The sequence below is a fragment of the Sinocyclocheilus anshuiensis genome, unplaced genomic scaffold (assembly GCF_001515605.1).
Source record: "Sinocyclocheilus anshuiensis isolate Anshui unplaced genomic scaffold, SAMN03320099.WGS_v1.1 scaffold1480, whole genome shotgun sequence".
Lineage (NCBI taxonomy): Eukaryota > Metazoa > Chordata > Actinopteri > Cypriniformes > Cyprinidae > Sinocyclocheilus > Sinocyclocheilus anshuiensis.
In genome coordinates, this window is record NW_015540932.1 from 187,825 (window position 1) to 215,686 (window position 27,862).

Below are 27,862 nucleotides of genomic sequence, written 5' to 3' on the forward strand. Positions count from 1 at the left end.
ATGTGGTAGTTGTGGCTTCAATGTATTTGTGGGTTGGACTTACTCGACCATATGCACCAGAAATAACAAATCCATCATGATAAACCTCTCCTTTAGACTGAGAAGGAAGGACATTGCCAGGCTCTATGAAGTTAGAAATGTCCATTGTCTCTGATTGATACCTGAATTTGGTTTCATAAGGTGAGGCCTCATCTGGTCCATTCTTACTTATTGAATTTAACAAAATCGAGGGAAATATTTCAGTTGATGAAATTTGGGAACTCTCCCAACTGGCTTTGAAGTAGTCCGACCATGCTGACGTGGCCATGCCATGTTCTGAGCCAAAGTCAAAAATGTTGTGGGAGGGCAAACTGAATGTGGGCGACACATCTATCTTCTCCACTTTCATTTGGGAATCTGAATTAAGGGGTGAAGACTGAGCACCTCTCCATTCATCTGTCAGGCCCACCACAGAACCGTATGGTAATTCCGAACTTGCGCTGACAGAAATATGAGGCATATGTGACAAGTCCCTCAGATCAGCCTCTGAAGGATTAACATCGCCTTGCCTGCTTAAGCCTTTGAAAAGGGTCCCCTGCAATCTGTTTACACGCGACGGTTCCAGCGCCAGAGGTGAATCTAATTTGGACCAGCTGCCCACTATTGACGTAGAAATGCTGCTTGTGATGCCTGGATACGCAGTGAGAACACTGCGAGTTGGGAATTGGCTGGAGTCAACAGCTTGTGGGTTTTCAGAGAGGATGAATTGATTGTTCATTGAGGGTAAAACCAGGTCAGCGTTGTTTTTGGCATCAGAGATAAAGAGACTTTGGGCTGAGCCAGGTGTCAGAGATGGGAAAACATCAGTGTGAGGCCAAGAAGACAATAGACTCGGTCTGATGGCCTCTGTCATTAAGGAATCACTTTGAACCCCTGCAGTAGGCATCGAATTCAGGGGCTCAATAAGAGTGGCAGCACTGCGGGTTGAATCCATAAGCAGTCCAGCCACCGGCTCGACACTATGAGAAGAAGCGAGAGAGGAGATAACAAGTGTCTCTGTTGTGAGGGAATAGCTGCCTTGCGGAACGAGAAGGCTTGCTGCCAAAGGCTCTATGAGTAAAATAGTTTGATCGGGGAGATTGTTGAAAGAGCTCTGTTGGGAGGTTGATGAAAAATAGGAAGGGGTGGTATCAGTAAGACTGTACTCAGGTTCTCGAAAGCTTGTCCTGCCATAACCCACTGCTAAAGTTTCCATCTGGTCATGTGTAACCGTTGTGGGCTCGACGGTGGATTTTTTCTGACCGTGTTGCGCATCTTTAAAGGTGTCCTCGATGGCAGTTGCCTCCGAGAGGCCCCAAGGCACAGTGCTTGTTAGCTTTATATCCACTAGTTGTGTGGGCGACCGCTCTGGCCATGCTGCTGTTTGGTCAGAGAGACTCTTGAGCTCAAGCTGGATCATTTGCACACCTGTTCCTCCCGGAGACACGGTGGGAGATGGGATAAGTGTCCAGCTGCCGTCTGTCTCCTGCTGCTCTGACATAGCCCAGGGTAAACTAAGGTCTGACTGACTGTGTAAATGTTCCTGTTTGCTAACAGCCTGTCTCACAGGTCCAAAAGTCGTGGTGTTGACAGTAGGCACACTTTCTACTTCTAAGAAAGACATGTTATGGGGGATGGCAGTGGCTAAGCTTTCATCCAAGGAGTAGGTGGAATCAAAGTCGAACAGGCTGAAGACATCATCATCCAAGTCAACGTCGTAAAAAAACGCCTCTGGGCCAAAACCAGATGGGTACTCAAGTATCTCCGTGCTGTTCTTGTCACTATCGCTCAGGACCAGTTGGGGAGCTAGTGGCTTGTTCTTACGATTACTGTGTGATGGCACCTGGAAAGATTCAAAGTCTTCACTCTGATTGTGAGCGTCTGATTGCCACGGAGGCTTCACCTGGGGATAGGCTGGCCTCATGCTTGTAGAGTCTGTTTTCTTGGCAACGGGGGCCATTGTAGATGTTTTCGGCAAGTGGGATTCATTCGTCATGCTTATTGACGGTTGGGCAGGCGGCTTGGTCAGATGGATTGTGGGACGTTTGTGTGGTCGAGTGACGGCAGCCTCAACTTTCTTCCTCACGGGCCAGATGAGGGGTGTGGAGATGAAGCCGAGTGATGTTTTGGGGCCCCGGGGAGCAGGAGCAACAAGAGGCCTAGCAGGGGGAGAGCTAGTGGACGGAGTCTCAGCACGAGGAGTAAACCGCAGTAGTGACCACAAAAATGCAGCCCTCTCTTTTTCTGCTCCAGCTCAATTATTTAGCAGAGGATCCCCCGGATTTGGTAAAAATGAAGAAGTCAGAGCAGGCTATTATTTATCTTTGCAGATATAAAAAATGAAGAGGTCAGAGCAGGCTATTATTTATCTTTGTAGATATACAGTACACCATACAACAGAACAATATACTGGAAAACCAACCTGGAAAAAAAAAACATTCTAAAAAACAATATAGAAGTTAGCACAATCATTGTTTGAAATAAAGCACAAACATAATCCAGTCATTAACACAATGCTGGTGACTGTGAAGAAAGCAGAAAAAAAGCAGAAACACAGGATTTTTCAGGAAATCTGTCTGGAAAGCAATGCTAATGTTAGTGCAGAATAAAGGATAGAAAGATAATATTAGCATCATAAATAAGCCATTAATTATAAAATAGATTATATTAAAGTACACAGAGTGATATGCACAAAGTAAAAGAATAAGAATGGTAGTTAATTTTAAAATGTATCTTTGCTAAAAGCAAGAGAACAGTAGAGAACTATTGGCTGGCTGCCAAGAAAAGTTTTTAGTTGAACACATTTAGGGAATTTAAGAATATGCAATTAAAGAGAAGAGCGAAGGTAAGTGTTTAAAGACTGCTAAGACCTGAAAAAAATACAAAAAGATTTACAAGATACAAATACAAGAAAGATTCTAACAGATACATACAGGAGGTAGAAGTCAAGTCCAAATTGAAAAAAACAAAAAAAAAAACAAGCTAATCACAGCACACACTTGACAAATTAGAGTTAGAATAGTGTTTATTTATACAATTAATTCTGAACATTCTAATATTCAATAAGTATACAAACCATGCATAAAAAATAGGTAAGAGGCCTTTCATCTGCACCCAGGAAATTTCAGAGCAATTAACCAATCGGTTTAATTCCCGTTCCCATTTAAACAAGCTAGCAGTTCCCATTCTGCCCATACAAATGAAAGTTTAGCAGTGACATCCCCTGGTAAGCACAAGCAAGCCATTTATGACATGAGATAAGAGGTTTGGCTTACCATTGGTTTTGCGGTTGGACAGAGGTGAGTTAGTAGCAGCAGCTGCAGATGAATGAATGGATTAAATGACTGATGAATGGTTTAGGAAAATGAACACACATAGAGTAAAGCTATGCATGAGGACATGAGACAAGGGTCCATATACTGCCATGCAAATGTTTTCTGTTTATTGGCCTTTTTTTTTTTTTTTATTGGGCAATGCAAGGTATCTGCCAAAACAATGTTTAACTATTTTATCCAAAATATATATATTTTTAAATATTGCAGGTAACAGCACATTAAGTGTCCAAGTGCCACAAACATTTTACATATCTAGTCTTACAGTACATCAAATAAACGTAAATCTGTTAAAATAATCGGGTATTGGAAACATACAATCAAATGGATGTAAAAACAGATTCTAGACAATACTGAGTAATTTAGCTAATAAAATTGGCATTTGATAATACATCTTTTGTAGAAGTGATGTCTTACCAGGGTTGATGGGTGGCGGGTTAGATTGGATTAAAGGTGATGTAGTTGGTGCTAATGATGGCACACACAGACATGTTATAGGTTTGGTTAGTAAGGCAATATGAAACAGCATACATGTATATTAATGGCTAAATCTTTTACTCAGTAACTGTTAGCTTACCAGTAGTAGTTGTTGTTTTAGCACTAGTAGTTGGTGTGAGTAGAGCTAGCGTTGGTACAAAGAAGCAGAGCCGCGCACATGTATTACTGAGGGCATTTATATTACCTCATTAAACAGAATATAAAACAGTAGGAAACCTAGATATGTGCTTACCAGAAGTTGTGGTTAGAGGCATGCTAGAAGTAGATGTGTATGAAAGAGTAGTAGTAAGAGCTGATGAAGAAAATACAGAGATAATGAGCTCTACCGGCATGCATCCATCTTTAAAATGATAAAACTAACATCTACTGGGTTATCTGCTTCATAACCTTATTTTAAAAATGTAGATATATATTTGACTTTGAATATACAAGTGAAGAAAAAGATGGCATATAGTAAATACAATTTATGTCATTATTTCAACAACACAAGGATGAATAAATGATGACAGAATTTTTCTTTTTTGGGGAAACTATCCACAGTTATATACAGTAAACTGCCCCATTTGGAATCCATTTAAATTTAGACAATAATCTGCATTGTTGCTACATTATTTGATGCTAGAAGAAAAAAAAAGATGAAAAGAGAGGGGAAATGACATTTAAAAGGAATTAATACTGTCTACTAGCTTTTAAATCACTTGTAAACTGCAATGGTATGACAGAAATCAGCATTTCAACCAGACAGACTTGTTTACTTTAATACAATCCTACATTATTATTAAAAAAAAAATATATATATATATATATATATATATAGAGAGAGTGCTGTGATTCAACCAATTCACCATATAAAGCAATCATTCTCATTGGCATTTTTTCAAATCTACTTTTGAGCATTAAAAAAAACATTACAAATTCTGGAACACAGCCATTAATAAACATCTTTTTTTTTAAATGGAGCATTACTTTCGCAGCTAATATTGATGTTCTCCAAATGAGTTGACCACCACCTGTTCTGCATTAGGCAAAAGACATTACCCTCATGAAACAAAAGGAACACAGGCATAAAATGATGAGAAGACAGATGTGAATGCTTACCATGGGTTGTTGCATTAGTAGGAATCATGTTAGTGGTGGCAATGGTGGTAACAGTTAATGTTGCTGGTGGCAGGGATGGAAGAAGGGCACACTGGCATTAAATGGAGGTTAGAGTGAAACCAAAAAGGCAAGAACAACTGGTGGAGCAAATGAACAGTTGTGTGCATTACAAGCATAGCGTGAGATGAATATGGAAAAAAAGAGAATAACCAAAAATGAGAAACATGACATGTTCTAAAACTATTTAATGGCAAGAAAAATTGGGCAACAGATGATTGTTTTTAACTTCCCTTGCTGAGTCACACATGATCATTCACATGTGAATGAAAAGGGAAATGTTTTCTTGGTAGTTCTCATGTTTTCCTCACAAATTGATGTTAGGCTAACCGAGACTTGTCATTTGCACTTATATATTGTTGCTCTTTTGTTAGTTTTGACTGCTTTTATTGTCCTCATTTGTAAGTCGCTTTGGATAAAAGCGTCTGCTAAATGACTAAATAAATAAATAAATAAAATTTCTGTCTGTTTCTAGTCATTTTCTATAAACACCCAATAGGTCCAATTCTACCTTGTGTATCCTCAGAAATACACACAGTCAGTTCATCTTTTTAAATGCTTTTTCCCTCAGATATGACAGCCAGTTAGCAGTTATATGTAATTAATCACTGTGAAATTTCAAGGAGGCAATTACATAGAAGTTATACACACTGATATGGATTTCTATGCAAAGATATTTTAGCTCCATGATAGGTTGCTTCTGCAAACATGATACATTAAAAAAATGATGACGACAATAATAGTTCAGTGACGAGTGACATTAATTCAAGTTTATTTATCACCCAGAAGACTAACTTTATTGAAAGATTGTCAAATCTCCAGGCATGAATATGCCATTTTTGTACTTCATGGGAATGAATATTATGCAATGAAGTTTCAGTAGACCAGTGGGAAAGAAGCATGGGACAATGACCTTTAATGGCCATTACTAAGGACAGGAGGCCTGAGGATTCTCATGGCTCCCAGATGATGATAGACGTTTACTGGCCACCAATTCAGTTCAGGGGTGTCTTAATGAGTGGAAGGCAAGCTGTTTTTGTTTGTCATGCTTACACAAGTACTAAGACTTGCCAATTAAGTATTACATATAATTTTCAAGGAAAATGGTTGTATTTTAAACTCTTTCATGTTAAAACTAGCATTGAAATTAAGGGACAAAGGAATAATGTTAATCAGCAAAGTCATAAATGAGTCAAAAAGGTAGACAAAGACAATATTTGTTTATAATGGGTCAACTAATTATCTAGAACAATGATCTAAAACATGCTTTGAGAAATGTGTTCAGCATGAAAAGTTATAATTAGGATATTTCTTCCTACCTGGGCAGCCAAGTCCAGGGGAAGCACAACCTGTGGTTCCCGGGGAAAGAGTTGCTATGGCAGTGCCTAAGAAAGATTTGAAAATGATCATTTGACATTTTATAACAAATGAAATGTTTAAAAAATAAACAGTTCTAAAGTGAAACTAAATAAACAGCCAGCATGAGAATGCCTCATGTTTTATATTGTGAAAACACGTTATATTCAAAATTCAAGAAAATATCTATAAAATCTAAATGCTGCACAAAAATACATCTAAAATGAATCAAGTTTGAGATGGACAGACTTGGACATTCCCAAAGCACTGTCAATTATTCATTCTCTCTCTTTTACATCCATAAATAGAAATTCAAGTCTACCTTAGGACAAGATTTGGATCGTAAAAGTGTCATACATTTCTCAGCACTCCTCTGGGGTTTGACAATGGAAAGTGACCTCAAAATGTCCACACTGAAACTTGAACATCAGCGATTCAAAGGTGGAATTGAATAATTTGCCACAGTTGAATGACAAAAATGTTCTGCAGGCTGGTTTGATCGAGGCCCAGGAATGCCACCTTTTCTCAACACAAATCCATTAGGGATGTGTGAAATACCAATTGCATCTTCTTTTGCTTTTCAAATCTTTCCAATTCATCCGCTGACATAAAGCTCAAGCTGTGTCTAAACAACATGCTTGAACGCATGAAGACACCAAATCTTGAAAATAATTTAAAAGCCAGGCAACCCGCAAAAAGCAAAACCTCAACTTGCAATGCAAATCTATTGGTTAAGCTTTAGTCAATGAAATCCTCATCAGACCACGTCTGAGGATTGGAGCGATGACCAAAGGTCTAGTCAATAAACCTTTTGCACGGACCAAAATTTTAAAGGTTTTCCCAGATCTGTTTGATATTTTCCACCTTTTAAGAGTCTTGATGGCTAAAGGATTTACTACATGTAAATTAAAATGCTATTGGTTCCAACAAAAGCTGATTATTTTGACATTTTCAAATCCAATGTAACTCTGACTTAAGCTCAGAGCACAAGTCATTTGTGAAAAAGATGATTTGATTCAGGTGTCAAACTACACAGGAACTAATCCATAGAACATCATAGGAATGAAGTAGCAGGATAACTTTAAGAGCTCTTTAATTTATTAACGGAGACGTCACATTGCGACAACTGCCTAGTGTTATAGCGCAGAGTCTCTGATCATCCTGAAGTTCAGTGTTAAAAGGCAGGTTGAGGGGAAAAAGAACCTCAGCTGTCCTAAGGACAGGCTCCTCTGCTGCATTTCCATGCAAGGTGGGATCGCCGTCTCCCACTGGTCTTGTCAAAGGATGAGAGGGAACCACATTAGTAGCCAATGGAAAGACAGGGGAGGGTAGCGTTTTAAAAGCATGCTTATTAGTGACAGCATTAGTTTTGCTCCGGGCTCAACTTCACGGGCCTCTTGACTTTATGCCAACATCACAAGCACAGCTGGTTGTAACTGAGCAAAGGAAATAGTTATGTGTCATAGGTTCCAGCGTCTAACTGTCTACAGAGGGCTGAGGGGGTCTTGCACTGCTCCTGTCAAGGTAAAAAAAAAATGCTAGCTAAAAGCAAAAATGCCCTGGAATAGGTCTAGCACTGAAATGGCAAAAATTCTAAATGAATGAATGGAACAAAAGAATGTATTAAAGGGGTAGTTCATTTATTCACCCTCATTTCGTCCCAAACCTGAATGACTTTCTTTAGTAGAATACCAAAAATGTACATTTCTAAAAAATATTCTGGTCACTCTTTTTTAAAATAACGAAGCTCCAAAATGAAAAAGGCACCATTAAAATACCATAAAGACATATAATTCATGAAGGAATCAGATCTTCTCAGTTAATAATGTGATGACTAAATGATTTATTCTAGAAATGGACAAATCTGGTTCTCATGTTCAAAATAGTTATCAACTCACTAGAATTGAAGATTTTCAGTGAATAATAACTTAAAATTCACAAAGCTGATATACTGACTGATATCAGATGTGTTGATATTTCTTATGGTGCTTTTGCATTCTTTAAGAAGCTTGAAGCGTCAAGTTTCCATTCAGCTCACTTCACATCAATAGAAGAGAGCAACCAGTGGCATATTAGAAATTAACCTTTTGTGTCCTTAAAAAGCAGAAAGTACAGAAAGTCATACCGGTTTGAAATGACATGCGAGTGAGTAAATATATAAGTATATGCCAACAAACATCAGCTTTCCAAATGTCCGTCAGTAAGAACATGAGCATTATATGTAGTTCAGGACATTTTACAGAACTGGGCAAAAAGCATCTATAGGTACAGCCACACGTTGAATGACATTGTGTAGACGTCATGCATGACCTTCACAGCTCAAAGCAAGCAATTCCGCACATATTAGGCATGTTAGCAGTACACTCACCACTAGTTGAAGCTGTTAAGTGAATGCAATTTGGGTAACAGACTGCAAAAGAAGATGAGAAATTAGTTGCCTTTACAAACTACAGTTAGCATAAGCACATAATTCAATTCAAGTCAGCCAATGGCAGGGATATATAAATTGCATACGGTATCTATCCAAGCAATTTCATGCTTTGAAATGGACAGATAATTAAAAAGCCTTTGAAAACATTAATCACGGTATATACAAGCAAACAAAGACTCAATGTGGAGTCCACATTGAAAATCTTGGATTCAACATCCAATTAAACCTTGAGCCAAATAGTTTAAAAGTTTTTGATAAAATACTCAAATAAATGTAAAACAAATAAGAAAAAAGATTGTGCACTATTTATGAGATAGGCCTATTACTTTTGTGAAATTTGTGATGCACAGGATGGTGATCAGTCAAGGCTATCCTTTTCAAATCATTCGGTCATCAGCAAAAGTAGGACAAATCAAATAAAACATTCATGCTTGTTACCATACACAATTTTACCTCTCAAGCAAGTTATTTTCTTTTAAAGGTGTTTTACTAGAAAAAAATGACTTTGCAGGCTAAATACAGTAGACATATTTTAGATTCTGCACTAGTTAATTATTTTATAAAAAAGCAAATTTGTGATGCACAAGATGGACACAAAGCAAAGCAAAAGGGGGACAAATCAAATAAGACATTCATGTATATTTTCAATCAAACTTTTTACTACTACTATTATTATTATTATCATGTTAATAATAAAATTTGCAATGAAGAAACTGTCAAAAAAGAGAAGCATTTTTAGAGCTTTGAAGCCCACTGTATATTAACATAAAAAGACAATGTGTTGCTAATGATTTGCATATGATCAGTTATCTAAAGGAACTCTGATGAGGAATCAGTACCCTCTCTGTTCTGACGTCCTCCTGACAAGGAAATACCTTTAACAGGAATCTATATAGGCGATTTAACAGGTTATCCAGAGAAAATAATTCCAACATAACTTCCAAGACTAACACAGACCAAATGTTCACACAGGACGTACGGCTTTATCTGTCTTAGGGCACAGAACGTTACTGAGTGAGTTAATGCTTTTGATCTGAGGCGCCATAGTTTAAAGTGACACTTTTTTCCATGGGCTGCTGATGTGCTGGGCATCTAGAGTTTCAGGAACCTAAGTAACTAAGTGGAAGAAAGCAGTCCCTGGTGAGGCTTGTTATGCATGTGAGTCATGCCTGCTTTTCCTCTATTCCACCCAAAGCTCATTCCTCTACGCTGAGAGTTGGAGGGCATTTGAAGGACTTTTAAAGTGCTGTCTTAGGTAGCGGAATAAGAAATGGTTCTCAAGATTCTTTCTGCATTTTTAGTTTATCAGAAAGTGCACAAGGAATGGGCCCCTTTAAACTTGGCATTAACATCCATTTGTATCCGGAAAGTATCTGGATACCCTTTAGCTGTATAGCATTTTCACCTTTCATTCCATTGCATTTCTAGTGTGATACAATAACAATTATTCATGTAAAATGGAAAACAGCACTTACATATTATTTGTGTGGTTGTATTTTAAAGACTAAACAACATTTAGCATGCACGTCTTTGTTGAATGTGGTCAGTCTGTGACCACCTCTGAATGTGTTTTCAATGCATCTTGGGTGCATTTACATACAGTATGGGGTTTATTGTGATCACAGGACTGGCAAAGTCTTTTCTGTTGGTTTAAAACTACAATACTCTAATAAATACAATTTCCCTTTCTTTCTTATGTGTCTGTATTTGCTTTCAAACACTTTCTACTTCTTAAGCAAGTTTACTTCAAATTTTTTTTTTAGAATATTTGAATTTTTTACTGTGAAGTGTGAAATTAATCTGAAATTACTATGATTGATTACTACTAGTAAATAATTTCAGATTTTGGATTCAGACAAACAAATTGTTCTACTTATATCTTGTGTAATGGATTATTCCAATGCCAAGCATAAAGGGGGCCTACAGAAACAGTTTCATTTTGCAATGAAAATCTGAAAAAATTAGATAATAAAAATATATAATAACGCAACACTATAATTTAACACATAAATAAATAAATAAATACATGTTTTTATTTGAAATTTATTTTATTAGATTATTATTTCATTTATCTCATACTTTGAGAAAATGGTACTAGTGGGCAAAACTATAAGGCACTGAGTTGTGTGTGATGGCTTTTCAATTTAATCTCTCCCGTTTATTAATTTATAATAAACCAGCTTCCGCACAATAGAACTGAAACCATATACTCACTACAGCTGAGAGTGCTGTCGGTCTGCATGTAACTGCCTGGGATAGTCCAGAAGCGATGATCCCAGTCAATGACGTTTCCCTCGACATCACAGGTGAGGGCAGACAGCTCAGAGTAGGGCATGGCGTAATCCCACAATCGGAAATTGTACATGAAGCCATCCAAATTCTGATCATCCACACTGACCGAGCTCGACCCTTTTCCTGCAAGCTGGAGGATTCCCCCACTCGGCAAGGTGTAAAACTGAGAGGCTGCGCAGGTTTTGGCTCGATATTGGCCTCCAAAGTACACTGCCACAAGGCCGGTGGACTTGGTCCAGGTGAGGCAGATGGGCGTCATGCTGGACGTGATGTCTGAGCTGGTGAGCAGGTCGTTTACAGAGCAGTAGGAACCGTCGATGAACAGCTCCATGCCTCTGTCTGTCTTCTCAAATGCCAAAATGGATGTGCCATCAGCATCAGACAAGGTAAAGATGGTCTCTGTGCTCTTCTGGGCCGTGCGGGCGATCTCAAAGCACACAGTGAACGCAGTGAGAACTGGAATGGAGACTGAATTGGCCACTCTCACTACATTCTTGCTGCTTTTTGGCATTGTGACCTTCTGGTTCCTCAGTGCCACTGCCACTGCAAGAGTGAATAACATTAGATCTTAAAATATGACACAAATGCATGCACTTAGTTATTGTGGAATAGAAAATGGTTCATTCAAACCTCTTTATGATCTCCAAATTGGCTAAACAGGACAACACAGACTAAATTCAAATGAGAATCAGCTAATATAGAGTAACTGTTTCATTATACACACAAGAGAAAAGAAGAGAAACATTAATGTCTGAAATCATCCAAGTTTGTCAGGAACATTATATTAAGTAAGCTTCTAATCTTAAACTTCTTCCAAACCGGACAGTCATATTCTTTCGCCCATGTTAAAACACCTCTTTTAAGTCAGATTTGCTGACACATTTCATTTAATTGGCGGAAGTTTGTGTCTGTTGGCAGTCTCTCTATAAAAACCACAAGCAATTTGGAATGGAAAAATACACCTCCAGTTGTACTATTAGATCCCTGCACTCTATATTCATGATGCTTTTTGACATAACCAGACATCTGACGCTACTGATCACAGAACAAGCAACGGGTTTGCTGAACACTAAATACTAATGAGCTTGATCCCAAAGGTGTTTCATTTCAAACCTGTTTCACTGGGAAGGTAATAGAAAATGCAGTGTCTAAATCTGTAAGCTACTGGGTACTAATGGGTACCTTCACACCTGTCTGACTTCATAACAAAGGTTATTTTTGCAGGCTGTTATTTCTTTTAGAGGAGTGTGCGCTTTTCCATTGAACATAACTGTGTCCGTCAATTTATACAGGCACCCTTGTTGCCTGATAATGAGCCTACACCTAGGAATTTGTAGTTTTGTTCACAAAAAGAATTACAACCCTAAATAAATACAATGTGTGACTTCCCAAACTCTTTCCGTTTTTCAAAAAAATCTACAAAAATCACGTCTTCTAGTTAAACCAATATAACCATTTTACATTTTAGTTTATTGTTTTCCCCTCAGAGTTCAAAAATACACTTTTTTAAATGTATTATTTTACACTTTACCTAATAATACCAGAATGTTCACATCATTCTGTTCCAAAAACAGGCATTCATTTGTTTATGAAAAAGAGGCAAAAACTACGCCAGTGGTCATGAAATATTAACTTAATGCAATATCTGAAAACTAGCCTTATTAGGTCACAAAATCAAATGAATTCGGGTTTTTTTTTCCTGAAAAACAAGCAAAAAAAAACATTGTTTAGAATATTTTGCAGGCTGAAAACTCTTGTTGACAGAATGAGAGAAGTGCTGAATAAATAACTCAATATAGTTAAACGATTGTGACCGTGGTCATAAGAACTCAGCGAGATGATATTGATAGCGTGAATGGCAAAGCAATATGAAGTGAGCAGCTGTGAAACATGAAACGGAGCAACATAATCTTGATAATACTGCTGTCTATGACGTCTGATGTTTATTCACTACATTAAAACATTGCTTTCGCTGTCCCGCTTGTGGGGAAAGATTATCTGTTTTTTTAAGCCACAAAACATAATTAATGGCATCCAATAAACCATAACAGGATACAAAAAAAATCTATTTAATTATACAATAAATTTAATAAATTAAATTATTCCTTAAAATCTATCATGAATGATTAAAATAGCTTAGATAAATAAACATGCTGTGAAGAGCTCGCCATGCAATACACATACCTTGCTTGTAACTGATATGGAAGCCTTTCTTTTGGACACTAAAGTCCGAGTTAAAGGAAATCTCCATCACATTGCCACTGGAGTTGAGAGTTAGTCCATTGGGTGTTAAGCCGCAAAATTTGGCATCGCTCGTGCCAGTGCTGACGACGATGCGGTCATAGATGCAGCCGTGCGCTTCCTCGAGCTCAAAATCTAGGAAGGTGATCTGCACTATAAAGCCGGTCGGGGCCTGTATGGTCCACTTGCAGGCCTGACTGGGTGGGTAGTCATTGGGGTAGCAGGGGGAGGTAAGAGAGCCCTGGGAGTCGGTGAGCACCACATTGCAGCTGACGCTACTTTGGCAGCTCTGTGCTACTGCAAGCAAACAGGTCACATGTCACTTTAGCTCCCAAAGGACAGGTATTAGAAGAGGCCAAGGACAGGAAAGGCGTCAGGTGACAGGAAGATGCGTTTAGACAGCCGTTGGGTTAGTGCATCGACAAGGACAGAACGGAAGGGAGACAGATATCAAGTTTGATCGAGATATGGTATGTTACTGTTAGGAGTCCTGGAGCCATTTTCCCATTAAGACAACCTAGAATCTTGAACCATTTCATGGACTTACGATCAGCGTCACCAACCATATCCTTTAAGATCCCTCAAGGCAACTCTCCGATGTTAAGACTTCAATGGAAAAAAAAAAACCTGACTCAGAGACAATGGCCTCTGTTCATGCAGTCCTGAAAAGCACATAAGCAAAAACCACAGCACTTTTTGGCATATTGAGCAGCGCTGAGCAATTAAACTTTCTCAAGATGCAGTGGCTTCCTCAGGACAAGTTTGATGTAAGTAAACAAACATTACTGAGGGTTAAATTTCATAACCCATTCCAACAGTCAAAGGACAAACTAATTTGAATGATTTATTATATGTTCTCCAAGTAAATAATATTCCATGAGTTTTTTTCTTTCTGCAGAAACAGTTTTTCCTTTACAGTAATGATACTGTTGAGAACAACTAATTGAATTTTCATGCATGAAATTTTAAAACTCTTTGCATGAAGCATATCAGAATAAAGGTCCACTAGTGGCCATAAAAAAGGTATTCATAGTAGTTGGCTTGAAACTTGCAGGTATAGTCATTGTATCTCAGGAGAAACAGGAAATATGGGAATTGATGGCTTTACACAGATTCCAGGAGGGGAACAATAAAGCACTTTAATGATGAGAACTGCTCTCTAATAGAATAGAAGGATAAAGGCCATTCACCCTAGAAAGGGAAAATGATCTTCCGTTTAAGGGGACACAAACTAAACCACAGAGTTCGCTCTCTTCAGAGACCTGAGTCATTACATGCCTTGTGTTCACCAGAGTGGACAGTTGATATAAAGGCTGAATTTTAGACCATTTACATTTCAATCCAAACTGTCAAGAAGCCAAAACCACACACTTTTCTCCTTTCTGATTCTGTTTAGAAGTGGTCAGAAATCTAAAAGCATTCCTAGAATCAAAAGATGTCTTTTTATGAAAACTATGAATGCACATTATCACTACTGTTGCACATTATCACTACTGTTGCAAATTATGAACTTTGTTTACTCTCTAACAAATTTGGTAGAAAGTAACGGAATAAAATATGTATGGAATAAAATATATATATCTCAAGTTGTTGAAGTTGTTTCTAACTAAATGTTCTTGTTTTAGCTTATTTTAAAGCATTTTAAAGCTATCATTCATTTTAAGTCAGGTCCAGACCAAATACACTACAAGGTAAACGTGAATGAACTTTAAAGGATACAAATTACTAACATACATAATAGCGATATACACACATATTCTTGCAGAGGTGTGCCTCAGGTCAAGTTTTATAAATGTACAAAATTAACAGATAATTTCTTAATGGAATAACACTATAAGAAATTTTCATTTGTGCTTGTTTCCCATACCCCTGTGCCAGCATTCAAGCCTAATTTAAATTAAACTAAATATGCAAGAAAAGGCAAAATATGTGATTAAAATTACTTTTGGAGAGTGACTCTGAATTTAATAAAGTATAGCACATTATGTGTTATGGCTCCAGGGCAAAACGATCGTTGGCTGTATCGCTGCAAGTTGTAAACTGTAAAACAATTTAACTTAATAGATTTTATACATGTAACTACCTAATTTTTTATTTTATTTCACGTTGAAAAGCCAGCAGGCTCTACATGCAAACAACACTTCATAAATGTATAGCAGACCCTTTTTATCGGAGCATAAGCTAACGTTTCTGCACATTTGCATTCTCCTGGTCTCTTCTGGAGGATCAAATACACCGCACAAATCAGAATGTCAGACCAGTCTGAGCTGGGTCACTACAAAACCCACCACAAACAAGACCCCATCGACACACCTGGGACAGAAAACGGTGGAAAATTCATAACAGTTGTCCAGCAAAAACAAGTAAAGAGGTGAGGGGAAAAAAGATAATTCTTTCCGCCATCATGCCTGGGGTTTAAACAAGCAAGGAATGGGATCAGCTTTTGACAAGTGGCCTGTGAGTGTTTTGCAGAAAGAGGCTGAAATCACTATTGGACGGAATCACGCTACTGGAATATCCTGCTGTTTTATAGTTGTGTGCAAAGCTGTCGGAGTGGGCCACAGTAAAAAGCGGCACGACTAACTGTGCTACAGAAGCTACAGCTCTAACTGGCACAATATATCGTGTGCTGCTCAGATCCTGGTTCCCATCTCAGTAGTGCGTCAGGGGGACTGAACACGTCACCTGCCTTTTTTAATGAATTTCATTCGCACAAACTGTACAAAACAAGATCACTCCACTCAAAGGTCATTTACTCACTATGAGATCATTCAAAATAAGTACAATTTGTCTCGTTCATATACTTATGTGTAAAAATTAATAGCTGATAACAGCTTTCACTATGTGTTGAGTGTAAGTTCATTAAAGGGGTCATATGATGCGATTTCAAGTTTTCCTTTCTCTTTGGAGTGTTACAAGCTCTTGGTGCATAAAGAAGATCTGTAAAGTTGCAAAGACTAAAGTCTCAAATCCAAAGAGATATTCTTTATAAAAGTTAAGAGTCAGCCATGCCTACCTAAAACGGCTCGTTCTAACATGCCCCCACATATCTACGTCACTATGTGGAAATATTAGCATAATGCCGCCCAAATGTGCACGCAAAGAAAGAAGGCGTGGTTTCAGGAACAGCAGTAGTGTTGATGCAGCCATGTCAGTGAGACGCTGTGTGTTTCAGTGCGAAAGCAAAAGCACTTTATTTGGCCTTCCGGAAGTAGATGCAATTAGGAATCATTGGTTAAGATTTATTTACAACAGAACAGCACAACCCAGATGTTCGAATTTGTGCAACACATTTTATGGAGGACTTTAAGAGTACAAGGCTGGCTGTGTACAAAGGCTATTTCTAAAAAAAAAAAAAAGGGTCAAATCCGACTTTGCCATGACAATCTGGCACTTCTGAATCAGCAACTGTAAGAATGTTTTGTTATTAGTTTAAGTATTTGCTATTGACTGTTCAAATGCGAGTTTTGCGCAGCGTAGAGTAACGCGTCGTGCGTGTGTGTGTGAGAGAGGGGAACAGGGTCACATCACAGGAGAGTGAACTGCCTGTCAGAAATCATAGCACGTCAGCTGTCTTAACCGCGGCTTGTGTACTGCATCATCACTGTGTCTGTCACGCGACTCTGTTGCCCTTTCGGCTTGAACTGATGGTAAAACTAACGACATTATTAACTGTCTTGATATTTACTTTGAAAGCTGAAGCTCGCGATTATGGTAAGGGGCGTTACATTTCCGACGCGTGCTTTTGGTGTTCGGCCAATCACAATGCACTGGGTCAGCTGGCCAATCAGAGCAGACTGCGCTTGTCAAAGGAGGGGGCTTTGTTGAAAACGACGCGTTTGAGAGAGGCGGGGCATAGAGGACCTACAATAATGTACAGTATTTTAAAAATAATGTGTTTTTTGAACATTAAAGCATGTCAACATATTCTGTTACACCAAATACACAAAATAATTATCTTTAAAATAGCATCATAAGACCCCTTTAAATGTGTTGAAAATGAAATGAAACATACATGTAATTTGTAATGTTATCTTTTTGAAGGTGTAATTATATCGCACATTTATTAAACTATATTCATTTCACTTGAGATGGAACAATGTAATTTATTACACTTAAAATTGTATAAAAATAATGTTTAAAAAGGTATTAAACTGAAAAAGGCACTGGTTTACGAACTAATTTTTGCACTATAGCAACAAAACAAAACAAAATACTGGTGATATGGGATTTGCAGTGTTGTGAAGTGACTGCTGATGAAGTGAAGGTCAATGAAACAATGCCTGCATGATTTTACAGGAGAAAAGGAGAGCTTTGATCTCAAAATGTCCTTTTAGAAGAAGGGCGCTTAGGGAAGATGCCAAAAGATGGAATGCCAGATACATGGATCTCAGGCTAAAAAGGCCTGGGAGATTAAAAATAGCCCTTTCAGCAGCGTCACATTTTGTGAAAGCTTTAATCCTGAAGTGTCTCATTTCTCTCACTCTCCTTGCAGTTTACCTGCTGTCTTTGTACCTCAGGTGTGCTGCATTCATCTGCCAAGGGTCAATTAACAGTTCACCTAAAAATGCTAAAAAAAAATTGTCACCTTTCTGTCATTACGGATGCCTGCGTTATTTTCTTTCTTTCATGAAAAATAAAAGGAGATGCAAGGCAGAATGTCCAAGCTGTTCTTTTTCATATAAAATAAAATAAAAATAAAATAACAAAACAAATAAGCTGCTATATGGGATTTGAGCACTGTTGTGAAGTGCCTGCTGCTGAAGTGAAGGTCAATAAAGTAGTCCATGATACATGCCCTATAATCCCACAATAATTCTCACACTAAAATATAAATGTGACCACTTTTTTGACAGTTTTATGAGGCTTTTTTTATCATTTTGAATCATAGAATTATAAACTTTGAAATCTGCTTTCATTGTATGGGAAAAACGGCTGACATTCTGCCCAGCATTTCATTTAGTGTTTAATGGAATCAAGAAAAAATAACATGGGCTTGGAATGGCATGAGGGTGAGTAAATGATATTATTTTCATTTTGGGGGGAGCTGTTCCTTAATTAAGTCCATCACTTGTGCACTTTTTTTTTGCGTTGCTCTTGATCAACATGGAGGAGCTGTTATAAGGATTCAGTGAGATGTAACTCTATAAACACACCCATGGCTCCTTGGCTTATGAAGCATGGCAGAAAAACAAGGGCATCCAAGAACAAACATGTGACAAGTTGTGTGTACATTTGCGGTTTTTGGTATGAAAACAAGCAACAAAAGCATATTGTGAACTTATGCACAAAGGGGTTGGTCTCTCTATGGGCCATAATCACATCTGGTTTTAATGACAACCTCTTGCACGAGGACAGTAAAGGTTCCATGTCTGGGATGGAGAGTCTGTGTGCGCTGTTTACTGAATGTGACAAATCAGATCTAATCAACAAGTTTTTTCATCAAGAATTGTCCAAGTTTGAACTACATTTTATTTAGGCGTGATTTAAGTGAGGTCTGGAATGCCTACGAGAGGCGGACGTCCTAAAATGATGCTCGAAATTGCTCTTGGCCTTCTCACCACAACATTATTCCATTATTTGTTTTTGCTGTGGCTTACATTAATCGAATTTCATTGTTTTGAAAGAGTTTTAGCACTCGCTTGTCCGTCGTTTAAACTTTTAAAACGCTTTAGAAATTTCCCTGATGCTGATTCCCAGCATTAAATCTGATCTTTGCTCTAAACCATTCCTGACAGGTATCCAAACACTGTAAACGTTCCTTCTTGGACCAATATAACAGTATGAACAAATCAGGCGAGCCATGGTATGCCACTAATATTAAAAAGACACATGCTTTTCATATGCAGCGCACAGGCAGGGCTCGAATTGAGGGGGGATGCGGGGAGATGGCATCCCCCTGGTAGAAAAAAATTACAAAAAGCATCCCCTCAGTAAAACCACCATCCCCCCCTTACCATCCCCTTTGGATTAATATAATGTGTATTATGTAAAACTTATCATGCAAATGAAATGTTAAAATGATCTACTTAAGATAATTCACTAATAACGGCGATTGGCCAATCAGAACTCTGTTCTGTAACAAGCTGCGCACAAGCGGAAGCAAGTGTTCGTCATTTTTCGCGCAAAATGGTTCAAGCGCAACTTTTGAATTTCTTTAAAAAGATGACAACAGAAAACGTATGATTTTTCCTTCATTAGAATTTTAAAAAATTCCCCTGACATAATGTTATTGTGCTGTATGTGTAACTGTGAGGGATTGAGAGATGATAGGAGAGCTGACATTATCAAGTCATCGACCTTGCAAAAACCAAACAAAAACACGTCTTGAGAGTCCAAAAGCATTCACTGCGCGATGAAGCCTATTAAAATACAGGTAAAATAACCTTATAATTCAAGCAATTAAAGAAAAAATACCCATGTATGAGTTTTTATATTAATTGCACAAGCAATGTACTTTTCTGAATATCAGGAGGCCTACATGTGCGAGCACCAATGGTATGTGTAACTGTGAGGGATTGAGAGATGATAGGAGAGCTGACATTATCGAGTCATCGACCTTGCAAAAACCAAACAAAAACACGTCTTGAGAGTCCAAAAGCATTCACTGCGCGATGAAGCCTATTAAAATACAGGTAAAATAACCTTATAATTCAAGCAATTAAAGAAAAAATACCTACAAGGCCTACATGCGCGAGCACAAATGTGCTATTAATTTTATACAACAGTGCATAGTAACATGGTGTTTCGTTCCTTGAATGAATCAAGTTTTTGAACGAATCAAGTGAGCCAGTGATTCAACGGCCCATTCAGATGGACACTTTTCCTGCGTCCCAATGTGCATACTATCCAGCCTATCTGCCCTAAAAAGTACTGAAAATTACTAATATCACATAGAATTTAGGATGGATATTATGCACATTGGGACGCAGGCTTGTTACGTTTATAATTGAATCAGCCGTTTTGCCCTAAAAAGTACTGAAAATTACTAATATCACATAGAATTTAGGATGGATATTATGCACATTGGGACGCAGGCTTGTTACGTTTCTAATTGAATCAGCCGTTTTGAATGAGTCGTTTGATTTGAACTATTCAATAAATCATTTATCAAAACAGGGGCTTCCGTGTATAATTTGATCATTCGTTTTTTTGATTTAATACTGAAAGTAGAAAAATTAGAAAACGGCTCCCTTTCCATTTTTTTGTTTTATTCCGAAAAACGAAAATTCAGCTTAAATTTTCGTTTTTCCTTCATGGGTGGAAAAATGAATAAACAGCTTGAATATTCGATTTCTACACGTGGGCGGGAATTAAACGCCCCTTTCTGCTGATTGGTCAGCCGAAGATCAAACCGTGCCGTCATCAGTTCTTCCGCAGTATCACGCAGCAGAATAATAGTCCTCCACTGCTGCAGTTGTATGGATTCTTAAGCATTTATTGCAACTACATTTAATCTTTTTTCATCAAACAAACAGGCTAATGAATAGCTTGACACAACTCATACTGGGGCAGAGTCTAGACAGGGCTTTCTTCTGTGTAGATATAAATTCTATTCTTTGCATCAGCTGGGCATGGCAGGGTATGATATGACAGCTGTCATAGCCTACCCTGCTCACCCAGTAAGTCTGTTTGTTTGTTTAATTAAGAAATTAATTAATTAATTCGTTTCAAAATAAATATTTGAAACACTAAGACAAAAAGGAAAGAATATTAAATTGGCTTGGGTATATATAGGCATATGTTCACACAAGAACTGTCATTCTGACTGACAACCGGAGAACAACAGATATTAAATAGCCTACTGTTAGAGTTATATAATGTAGTTAGACTCTGCCCCGGTACGAGTTGTGTCGAGCTATTCATTAGTCTGTTTGATGAGAAAAATATGAAATTGATCAAATGGGTTATTAATCCGTACAACTGCAGCAGTGGAGGACTATTATTCTGATTATTATTACTATTTTACTATTACGATTACTATTATTCTTGATCTTCGGCTGATCAATCAGCAGAAAGGGGCGTTTAATTCCCACCAACGTGTAGAAATCGAATATTCAAGCTGTTTATTCATTTTTCCACCCATGAACGAAAAACGAAAATTTAAGATGAATTCTTGTTTTTCGTTTATTGGAAAAAAAAAAAAAAAAGAAAAAGGAGCCATTTTCTCATTTTTCTACTTTCAATATTAAATCAAAAAACGAATGATCGAATGATACACAGATTTTGCTGCCACCTACTGGTGGTTTTATTGTCATCATTATTTATCCATGACAGGACTAATCCAGCCAAGTTTTCAGCACAAAAACCCATTTAGCAAAATATTGTTTAATTATCAATATTGACCAAAATTCCTCCATTTCAGGCCCAAGAAGGGAGAAAAGCTTATAAATAATAGTTCATCTAATAAGGCTAATTTTTCATTAAATAAAAACCTTTTTTAAAAATTAGACAAATTATTATGTAAAATTAGTTACCCCTGTCCATTGTGCCGTCGTTTTGAGGATAAGGAATGGAAAGCGGAGCGCCCCTTTGTCTGTTGTACATTGTAAATGTAGCATATGAGTTTCTGTTCTGTTTTTTTCAACATGTTGTGACTTGATCCGATTAAGGCTGCCAGTTAAGGCCATGTTTTTTTGGTTCTGAAAACATTAATAACACGTCTGAATAATAAATAATAACTAACAAAGATTAGTCAGCTCCACAAAAACAACTACAAATGTTGTGCGTAATGACTGGCCTACAAACAGAAGCAGTTTCGGTAAATAGTTTAGCCCACCAATGCATGCTGTGAGCCCACTGACAGAGCCAGATCTCACCCTTGGGTCCTGTTTTAATTATATATGGAGGAGTATATGTAGGATCTTTCTTCACAACTAAACTGATTGTGGCGTTATTTTAAAAAATGTCTTTTTATGAGATATTTTTCATGTATAACTGGTTGTGACTAGGACAAGGACAACAAAAGCATGTCAAAGGTGATTAAAAAAGCATGACAGAGCAAGAAAGTTATTTAAACAAATGTAAGGAAGCTGACAGAAAGTTCAAAACATGTATATACATATAAATTGAATGGAGAAAACAGTGAAAAAAGTAAATTGAAAATATGAAACATGACATTAAAAAGGGGAAAAGATGAATTCATGAAATGGAAGCAATGTTGATTAGCATGATGTGCAATCAATATACATATAAACTCAGATCAGAACTTAACTATGGCTTACATTTCCTGATAACACACTATTTGCATTATTACATTTTACATTTACAGCTGTAGAGCTCCTTTACCTGAAGTCGAGAAGCAGAGCAGCAGCAGGAAAACTGCATTCTGGAACTTCCATCTCCACCACCTACCACTGATGAACGAAATCCTGCCAATCAGATTTAGCGAATTAAATAAATAAAAAAAAACCCGTAATTCAATTTATTACTTACATGTAATTTCAGTACAGTGTAAATACACAAAAACCACAACTGCATTAGAGGTTTCATTAAATGGATTGTAGTTAAGGCCAGGAACATCATTTGACGCAACGGATGTTTGGAAATGTTTCGATTTTATTTGCACAAAAAATGCAAATAGCACCATGAATTGTTGTTTCTGGTTTTCTTAGTCATTGACTTAAAACACTTCATACACAGAAACTGGCATAAACTTCATGCATTAGCTTTTCTCACTCTCACACACACACGCAGGAGCACAATATCTTTATTCATGCATCTATAATTTGGGAGAACTTTGAAGGTTTAAATTATGTATTTGTGGCATGGAAACCATTTTTTCTTGTCAGAACAGTGACCACAGCCATGCAAAAACTGCCCCGTTACATAATGACTAATCACTCTCCCACGTCAGCCATAATAAGTTTGCTGAAAAAGATCACGGATGGTGAGGTTTACAAAGGGGTGCACCACTATTTACAAAGCAAAACTTGAAATGACAGGAAACCAGAGGCAAAAAAAAAAACATAACAGAGTGTTATCTATTAAAGTGGTTCATGCATGTAAAAAAATATCATAGCTGCTAAAATAAACGGAAGGATACCTTGAAAAAGCAATTTAGCTATACAGAAAACCAGTATCTAAAAAAAAGAAAATTATAATGCTTAACTACAATGCCGTTTCACGGTCTTATCATTAAATAAAAACCTTTTTAAAAATTAGACAAATTTTGAAATCATTATGTAAAATTAGCTACAGGACCCACAAACCCCCCCATCCCCCCGAAAAAGAAATTGACCACACCATCCCCCCTGAAATTTTTTTACAATTCGACTACTGCGCACAGGGAACTTAAATTCAGCAACAACAGGCCGATTAAGGATTCAAGCTGCCAGTTAAGGCCATGTTTTTTTGGTTCTGAAAACATTAATAACACGTCTGAATAATAACTCTGTCGTAACAAAGATTAGTCAGCTCCACAAAAACAACTACAAATGTTGTGCGTAATGACTGGCCTACAAACAGAAGCAGTTTCGGTAAATAGTTTAGCCCACCAATGCATGCTGTGAGCCCACTGACAGAGCCAGATCTCACCCTTGGGTCCTGTTTTAATTATATATGGAGGAGTATATGTAGGATCTTTCTTCACAACTAAACTGAATGTGGCGTTATTTTAAAAAATGTCTTTTTATGAGATATTTTTCATGTATAACTGGTTGTGACTAGGACAAGGACAACAAAAGCATGTCAAAGGTGATTAAAAAAGCATGACAGAGCAAGAAAGTTATTTAAACAAATGTAAGGAAGCTGACAGAAAGTTCAAAACATGTATATACATATAAATTGAATGGAGAAAACAGTGAAAAAAGTAAATTGAAAATATGAAACATGACATTAAAAAGGGGAAAAGATGAATTCATGAAATGGAAGCAATGTTGATTAGCATGATGTGCAATCAATATACATATAAACTCAGATCAGAACTTAACTATGGCTTACATTTCCTGATAACACACTATTTGCATTATTACATTTTACATTTACAGCTGTAGAGCTCCTTTACCTGAAGTCGAGAAGCAGAGCAGCAGCAGGAAAACTGCATTCTGGAACTTCCATCTCCACCACCTACCACTGATGAACGAAATCCTGCCAATCAGATTTAGCGAATTAAATAAATAAAAAAAAACCCGTAATTCAATTTATTACTTACATGTAATTTCAGTACAGTGTAAATACACAAAAACCACAACTGCATTAGAGGTTTCATTAAATGGATTGCCGTTAAAGCTGGGAACATTATTTGACGGATGTTTGGAAACAAATTCGAGTTTATTTGTGCAAAAAATGCAAATAGCGTCATGAACTGTTGTCTCTGGTTTTCTTAGTCACTGACTTAAAACACTTCATACACGGCAACTGGCACAAACTTCATGCATTAGCTTTTCTCACTCTCACACACACACGCAGGAGCACAATATCTTTATTCATGCATCTATAATTTGGGAGAACTTTGAAGGTTTAAATTATGTATTTGTGGCATGGAAACCATTTTTTCTTGTCAGAACAGTGACCACAGCCATGCAAAAACTGCCCCGTTACATAATGACTAATCACTCTCCCACGTCAGCCATAATAAGTTTGCTGAAAAAGATCACGGATGGTGAGGTTTACAAAGGGGTGCACCACTATTTACAAAGCAAAACTTGAAATGACAGGAAACCAGAGGCAAAAAAAAAAACATAACAGAGTGTTATCTATTAAAGTGGTTCATGCATGTAAAAAAATATCATAGCTGCTAAAATAAACGGAAGGATACCTTGAAAAAGCAATTTAGCTATACAGAAAACCAGTATCTAAAAAAAAGAAAATTATAATGCTTAACTACAATGCCGTTTCACGGTCTTAAAGAGACAGATCACCCCTCAAAAAATGTAAATTCTGTCAACGTCTCATGACTGTATAGAACACAAAATAATTATTTTGAAAGTCAGTGAGGTCTAAACAACATTGAACTCCATTGACTTTCATAGTACGGACAAAAATCAGGGACATTTTTTAAAAGGTTTTCTTTTGTGTTACACATAAGAAATAAAGTCAAAATGAGCGTAAGAAATTTTCACTTTTGGGTGAACTATCCCTTTAAACTATTGTTAACCCTACAATACACTAACCATCCAATGTCCATCCATGTTCAAAAAGAGGTCAGGATACTGAGATGTGCAGTACAAAAGAATCTACAGCACATCCCCTTAAAAGCAATGATTGCAGTCTAAAACCTGCTCAGAATGGATCACTATTTTGGTTCTTCAGATCCACAATAATGGACTGTATGGAGCATTGCCCAGGAGTCCCTGCTCTCATTCCTTCATAAAAAAAGACTGTGCTGTTCTAGCAGAGGCTACTGACACTATCAGCATAGTTTTCAACTTTAAAATGGTCCTTCTGAGAGCTTTTTAATCACACATTGTTGACTAGCTGCAAAACCTCCAACAGAACTTTTAGGTTTTTACTGGAAGGGGAAGGCTCTTCAATGATTCCGTGTAGCACCACAGATGCAGAAAAGAACCCCTTTATCGTGGACATTTTTTGGGTTCTTGAGTTGGTTCTGGTTCTTTACAGATAAAAAAAAAAACAGTCTTGATGTTACAGCTATAAATATCAATGTTATTCAGATCAGCGTATTGTTTTCCCAAGCTCTTGAAAACATAAGAACATAGCTGGTTTTCTAAAGAACTAGAAAAAAAAGAAGTTATTCAAATGATTCTCCTGAATCAAGGAGTAAAGAGTAAAGTTAGAAAGCACGTAGCACCAATCCACACATCCACCTCAGAAGAATCAACTGCACATATCTGTGACTTTTCACTACAAACCACATTAAGATGCAAAATTTGAAATTGGACAACAACAAACAACCCCTGATCTGAAATCTGCCTCTAAGAAGGCGAGTTCTGGTGAGTCATTATCCGAGGTCTAATGGAAAATGAAGATTCCAGCGAGAGATGACAACCACTAGAGACCTCGTAAGTTATTCTGACGAAGACATTATTAGTTTAATTGGGCATTGTTCATCTGTATTAGCATTAGAGCGATAAATGTCTTCATTATTATAAATGGATGGAAAATTCCCTCCATGTGAGATGGAGTATGTTTTAATGAGATTAACGCAATGCTTCATTTGATATGGTTAATAACACATAGTCTGTAAGCTTTTGTTGCCAAGACTTGAAGTGTGTGAAGTTACAAGATACTGTGTGAGGTCCCGAGATCTTGTTTCATTTTAACAACCATTGTCAAAAGATAATAGAGATCTCTATTTTCAGCCCACAGTGCAGTTAAGCGAAGGCAGAATCAGGACAATAGACAGGGCCTTGAATTCATATTTTATTAAACAACCACAACATGCCATCAGTAGCATTCATTAGGCAAGCCACAACTGGAATAAAATCATTAAACAGGGCATGAAATGAGAAGGGAATCTTATCTAAGAGGAATGTAGTCAACACCCTGACATAAATCATTGTTACAAATCATAATGTTACTACATATTTTTCAGCTCTAAATAAACATCCTCATATCATCTCTGTAAGGTGGTGCATTTGGCATGAGTGATCAGAATGAGGCCATTTATTTAGACCACCATATAAAATTCATGTAATACATGACATTAGGGAACATATTAATATTGTTCAGAACGCTCCGCTTAAGCATATGTAAATACACATGAATGGGGTCAGCGACTCAAGGGACCGTGCGAGCAGCATAAAGAACTCGATTCATCATGGCAAAAATGAGTTGGAAAACCAGAAACAGGGGCTTCTGGTATTCAAAATGCTAAGACTCTCATGCTAAGAAAATCATAATGCAAAATAAAAATAATTTGCATTAATATGAACTACTATTGAGTTACAAAACCTAAACCTTAGATGTAACTAAAAAGTACTTCAACAGTTTTTAATTACTTCACTATCTTCAGAAACACCACAGCTGTCAACACTACAGGTAAATGGGATATTCATCATTCTTTCATTTTTCTCTGACATGAGCTCATCTCATCTAATGACCTAAGAAATTTCACATTAACCTACTTCATGGTTGTGCCTTAAAATCAAGTAGTCTGGCGGACATCAAATGTCTGTGATGCCTAAAAACGTTGTGTAGGCAGGCAGGCAGCTTACTATAGTGAGAGAGACAGACTATGAGTGGAAGCTATAATTTAGACTTAGACATTTTAAATACTATCTAGTTGAGTTGTTTACAGTTTTATTTGCGATCATCTAAAAGGCCAATAAGCAATTCATCTGCCCACCAACATTGTAATGTGACACCCATTCTTTTGGGCCATGGATATTTCACTCTAAGTAAAAGATATAAAATACAACTAAATGCGCACAATACATCAGTTATTCATAAAACAAGACTACATGCACTTCCCATTTATAAAAGTAAATGACCTACTTGAATATCAACGTTGTTTAAAATAAGAGAAAATATATAAAAATAAAAAGCGGTCTCACAGCTCACTCAGTTTCTAATAGTATTATTATTAGGATTAATTTTAGACGATATTTTAAACATTCATTAAAACGTATCAATATCT

The 27,862-nt window shown here is 37.2% G+C and overlaps 1 protein-coding gene and 1 long non-coding RNA gene across 8 annotated transcripts in view; one reads left to right on the forward strand and one right to left on the reverse strand.

Annotated features, from left to right (window-relative positions):
• The window catches only part of adgrg6 (adhesion G protein-coupled receptor G6), a 42,202-nt gene that overhangs the window by 13,945 nt on the left and 395 nt on the right, over positions 1 to 27,862 (reverse strand). For 3 of the 7 annotated variants that reach the window (XM_016487427.1, XM_016487426.1, XM_016487431.1), the window contains exons 2-11: positions 24,329 to 24,411; positions 13,267 to 13,620; positions 11,005 to 11,625; positions 8,728 to 8,769; positions 6,323 to 6,388; positions 4,947 to 5,009; positions 4,081 to 4,140; positions 3,928 to 3,978; positions 3,768 to 3,818; positions 3,294 to 3,335 (exon numbers count right to left, since the gene is read on the reverse strand). In XM_016487427.1, coding sequence (XP_016342913.1) covers positions 3,294 to 3,335; positions 3,768 to 3,818; positions 3,928 to 3,978; positions 4,081 to 4,140; positions 4,947 to 5,009; positions 6,323 to 6,388; positions 8,728 to 8,769; positions 11,005 to 11,625; positions 13,267 to 13,620; positions 24,329 to 24,411 — 1,433 coding nt within the window. The remainder of the gene's footprint in view (positions 1 to 3,293; positions 3,336 to 3,767; positions 3,819 to 3,927; positions 3,979 to 4,080; positions 4,141 to 4,946; positions 5,010 to 6,322; positions 6,389 to 8,727; positions 8,770 to 11,004; positions 11,626 to 13,266; positions 13,621 to 24,328; positions 24,412 to 27,862) is intronic. The other 4 variants (XM_016487428.1, XM_016487429.1, XM_016487430.1 and 1 more) reach the window with 4 other exon arrangements.
• Positions 19,550 to 27,464, forward strand: LOC107689446 (uncharacterized). The gene is made up of 3 exons (XR_001634335.1): positions 19,550 to 19,614; positions 26,754 to 26,760; positions 27,454 to 27,464. It is a non-coding gene; the product is annotated as an uncharacterized LOC107689446 (long non-coding RNA).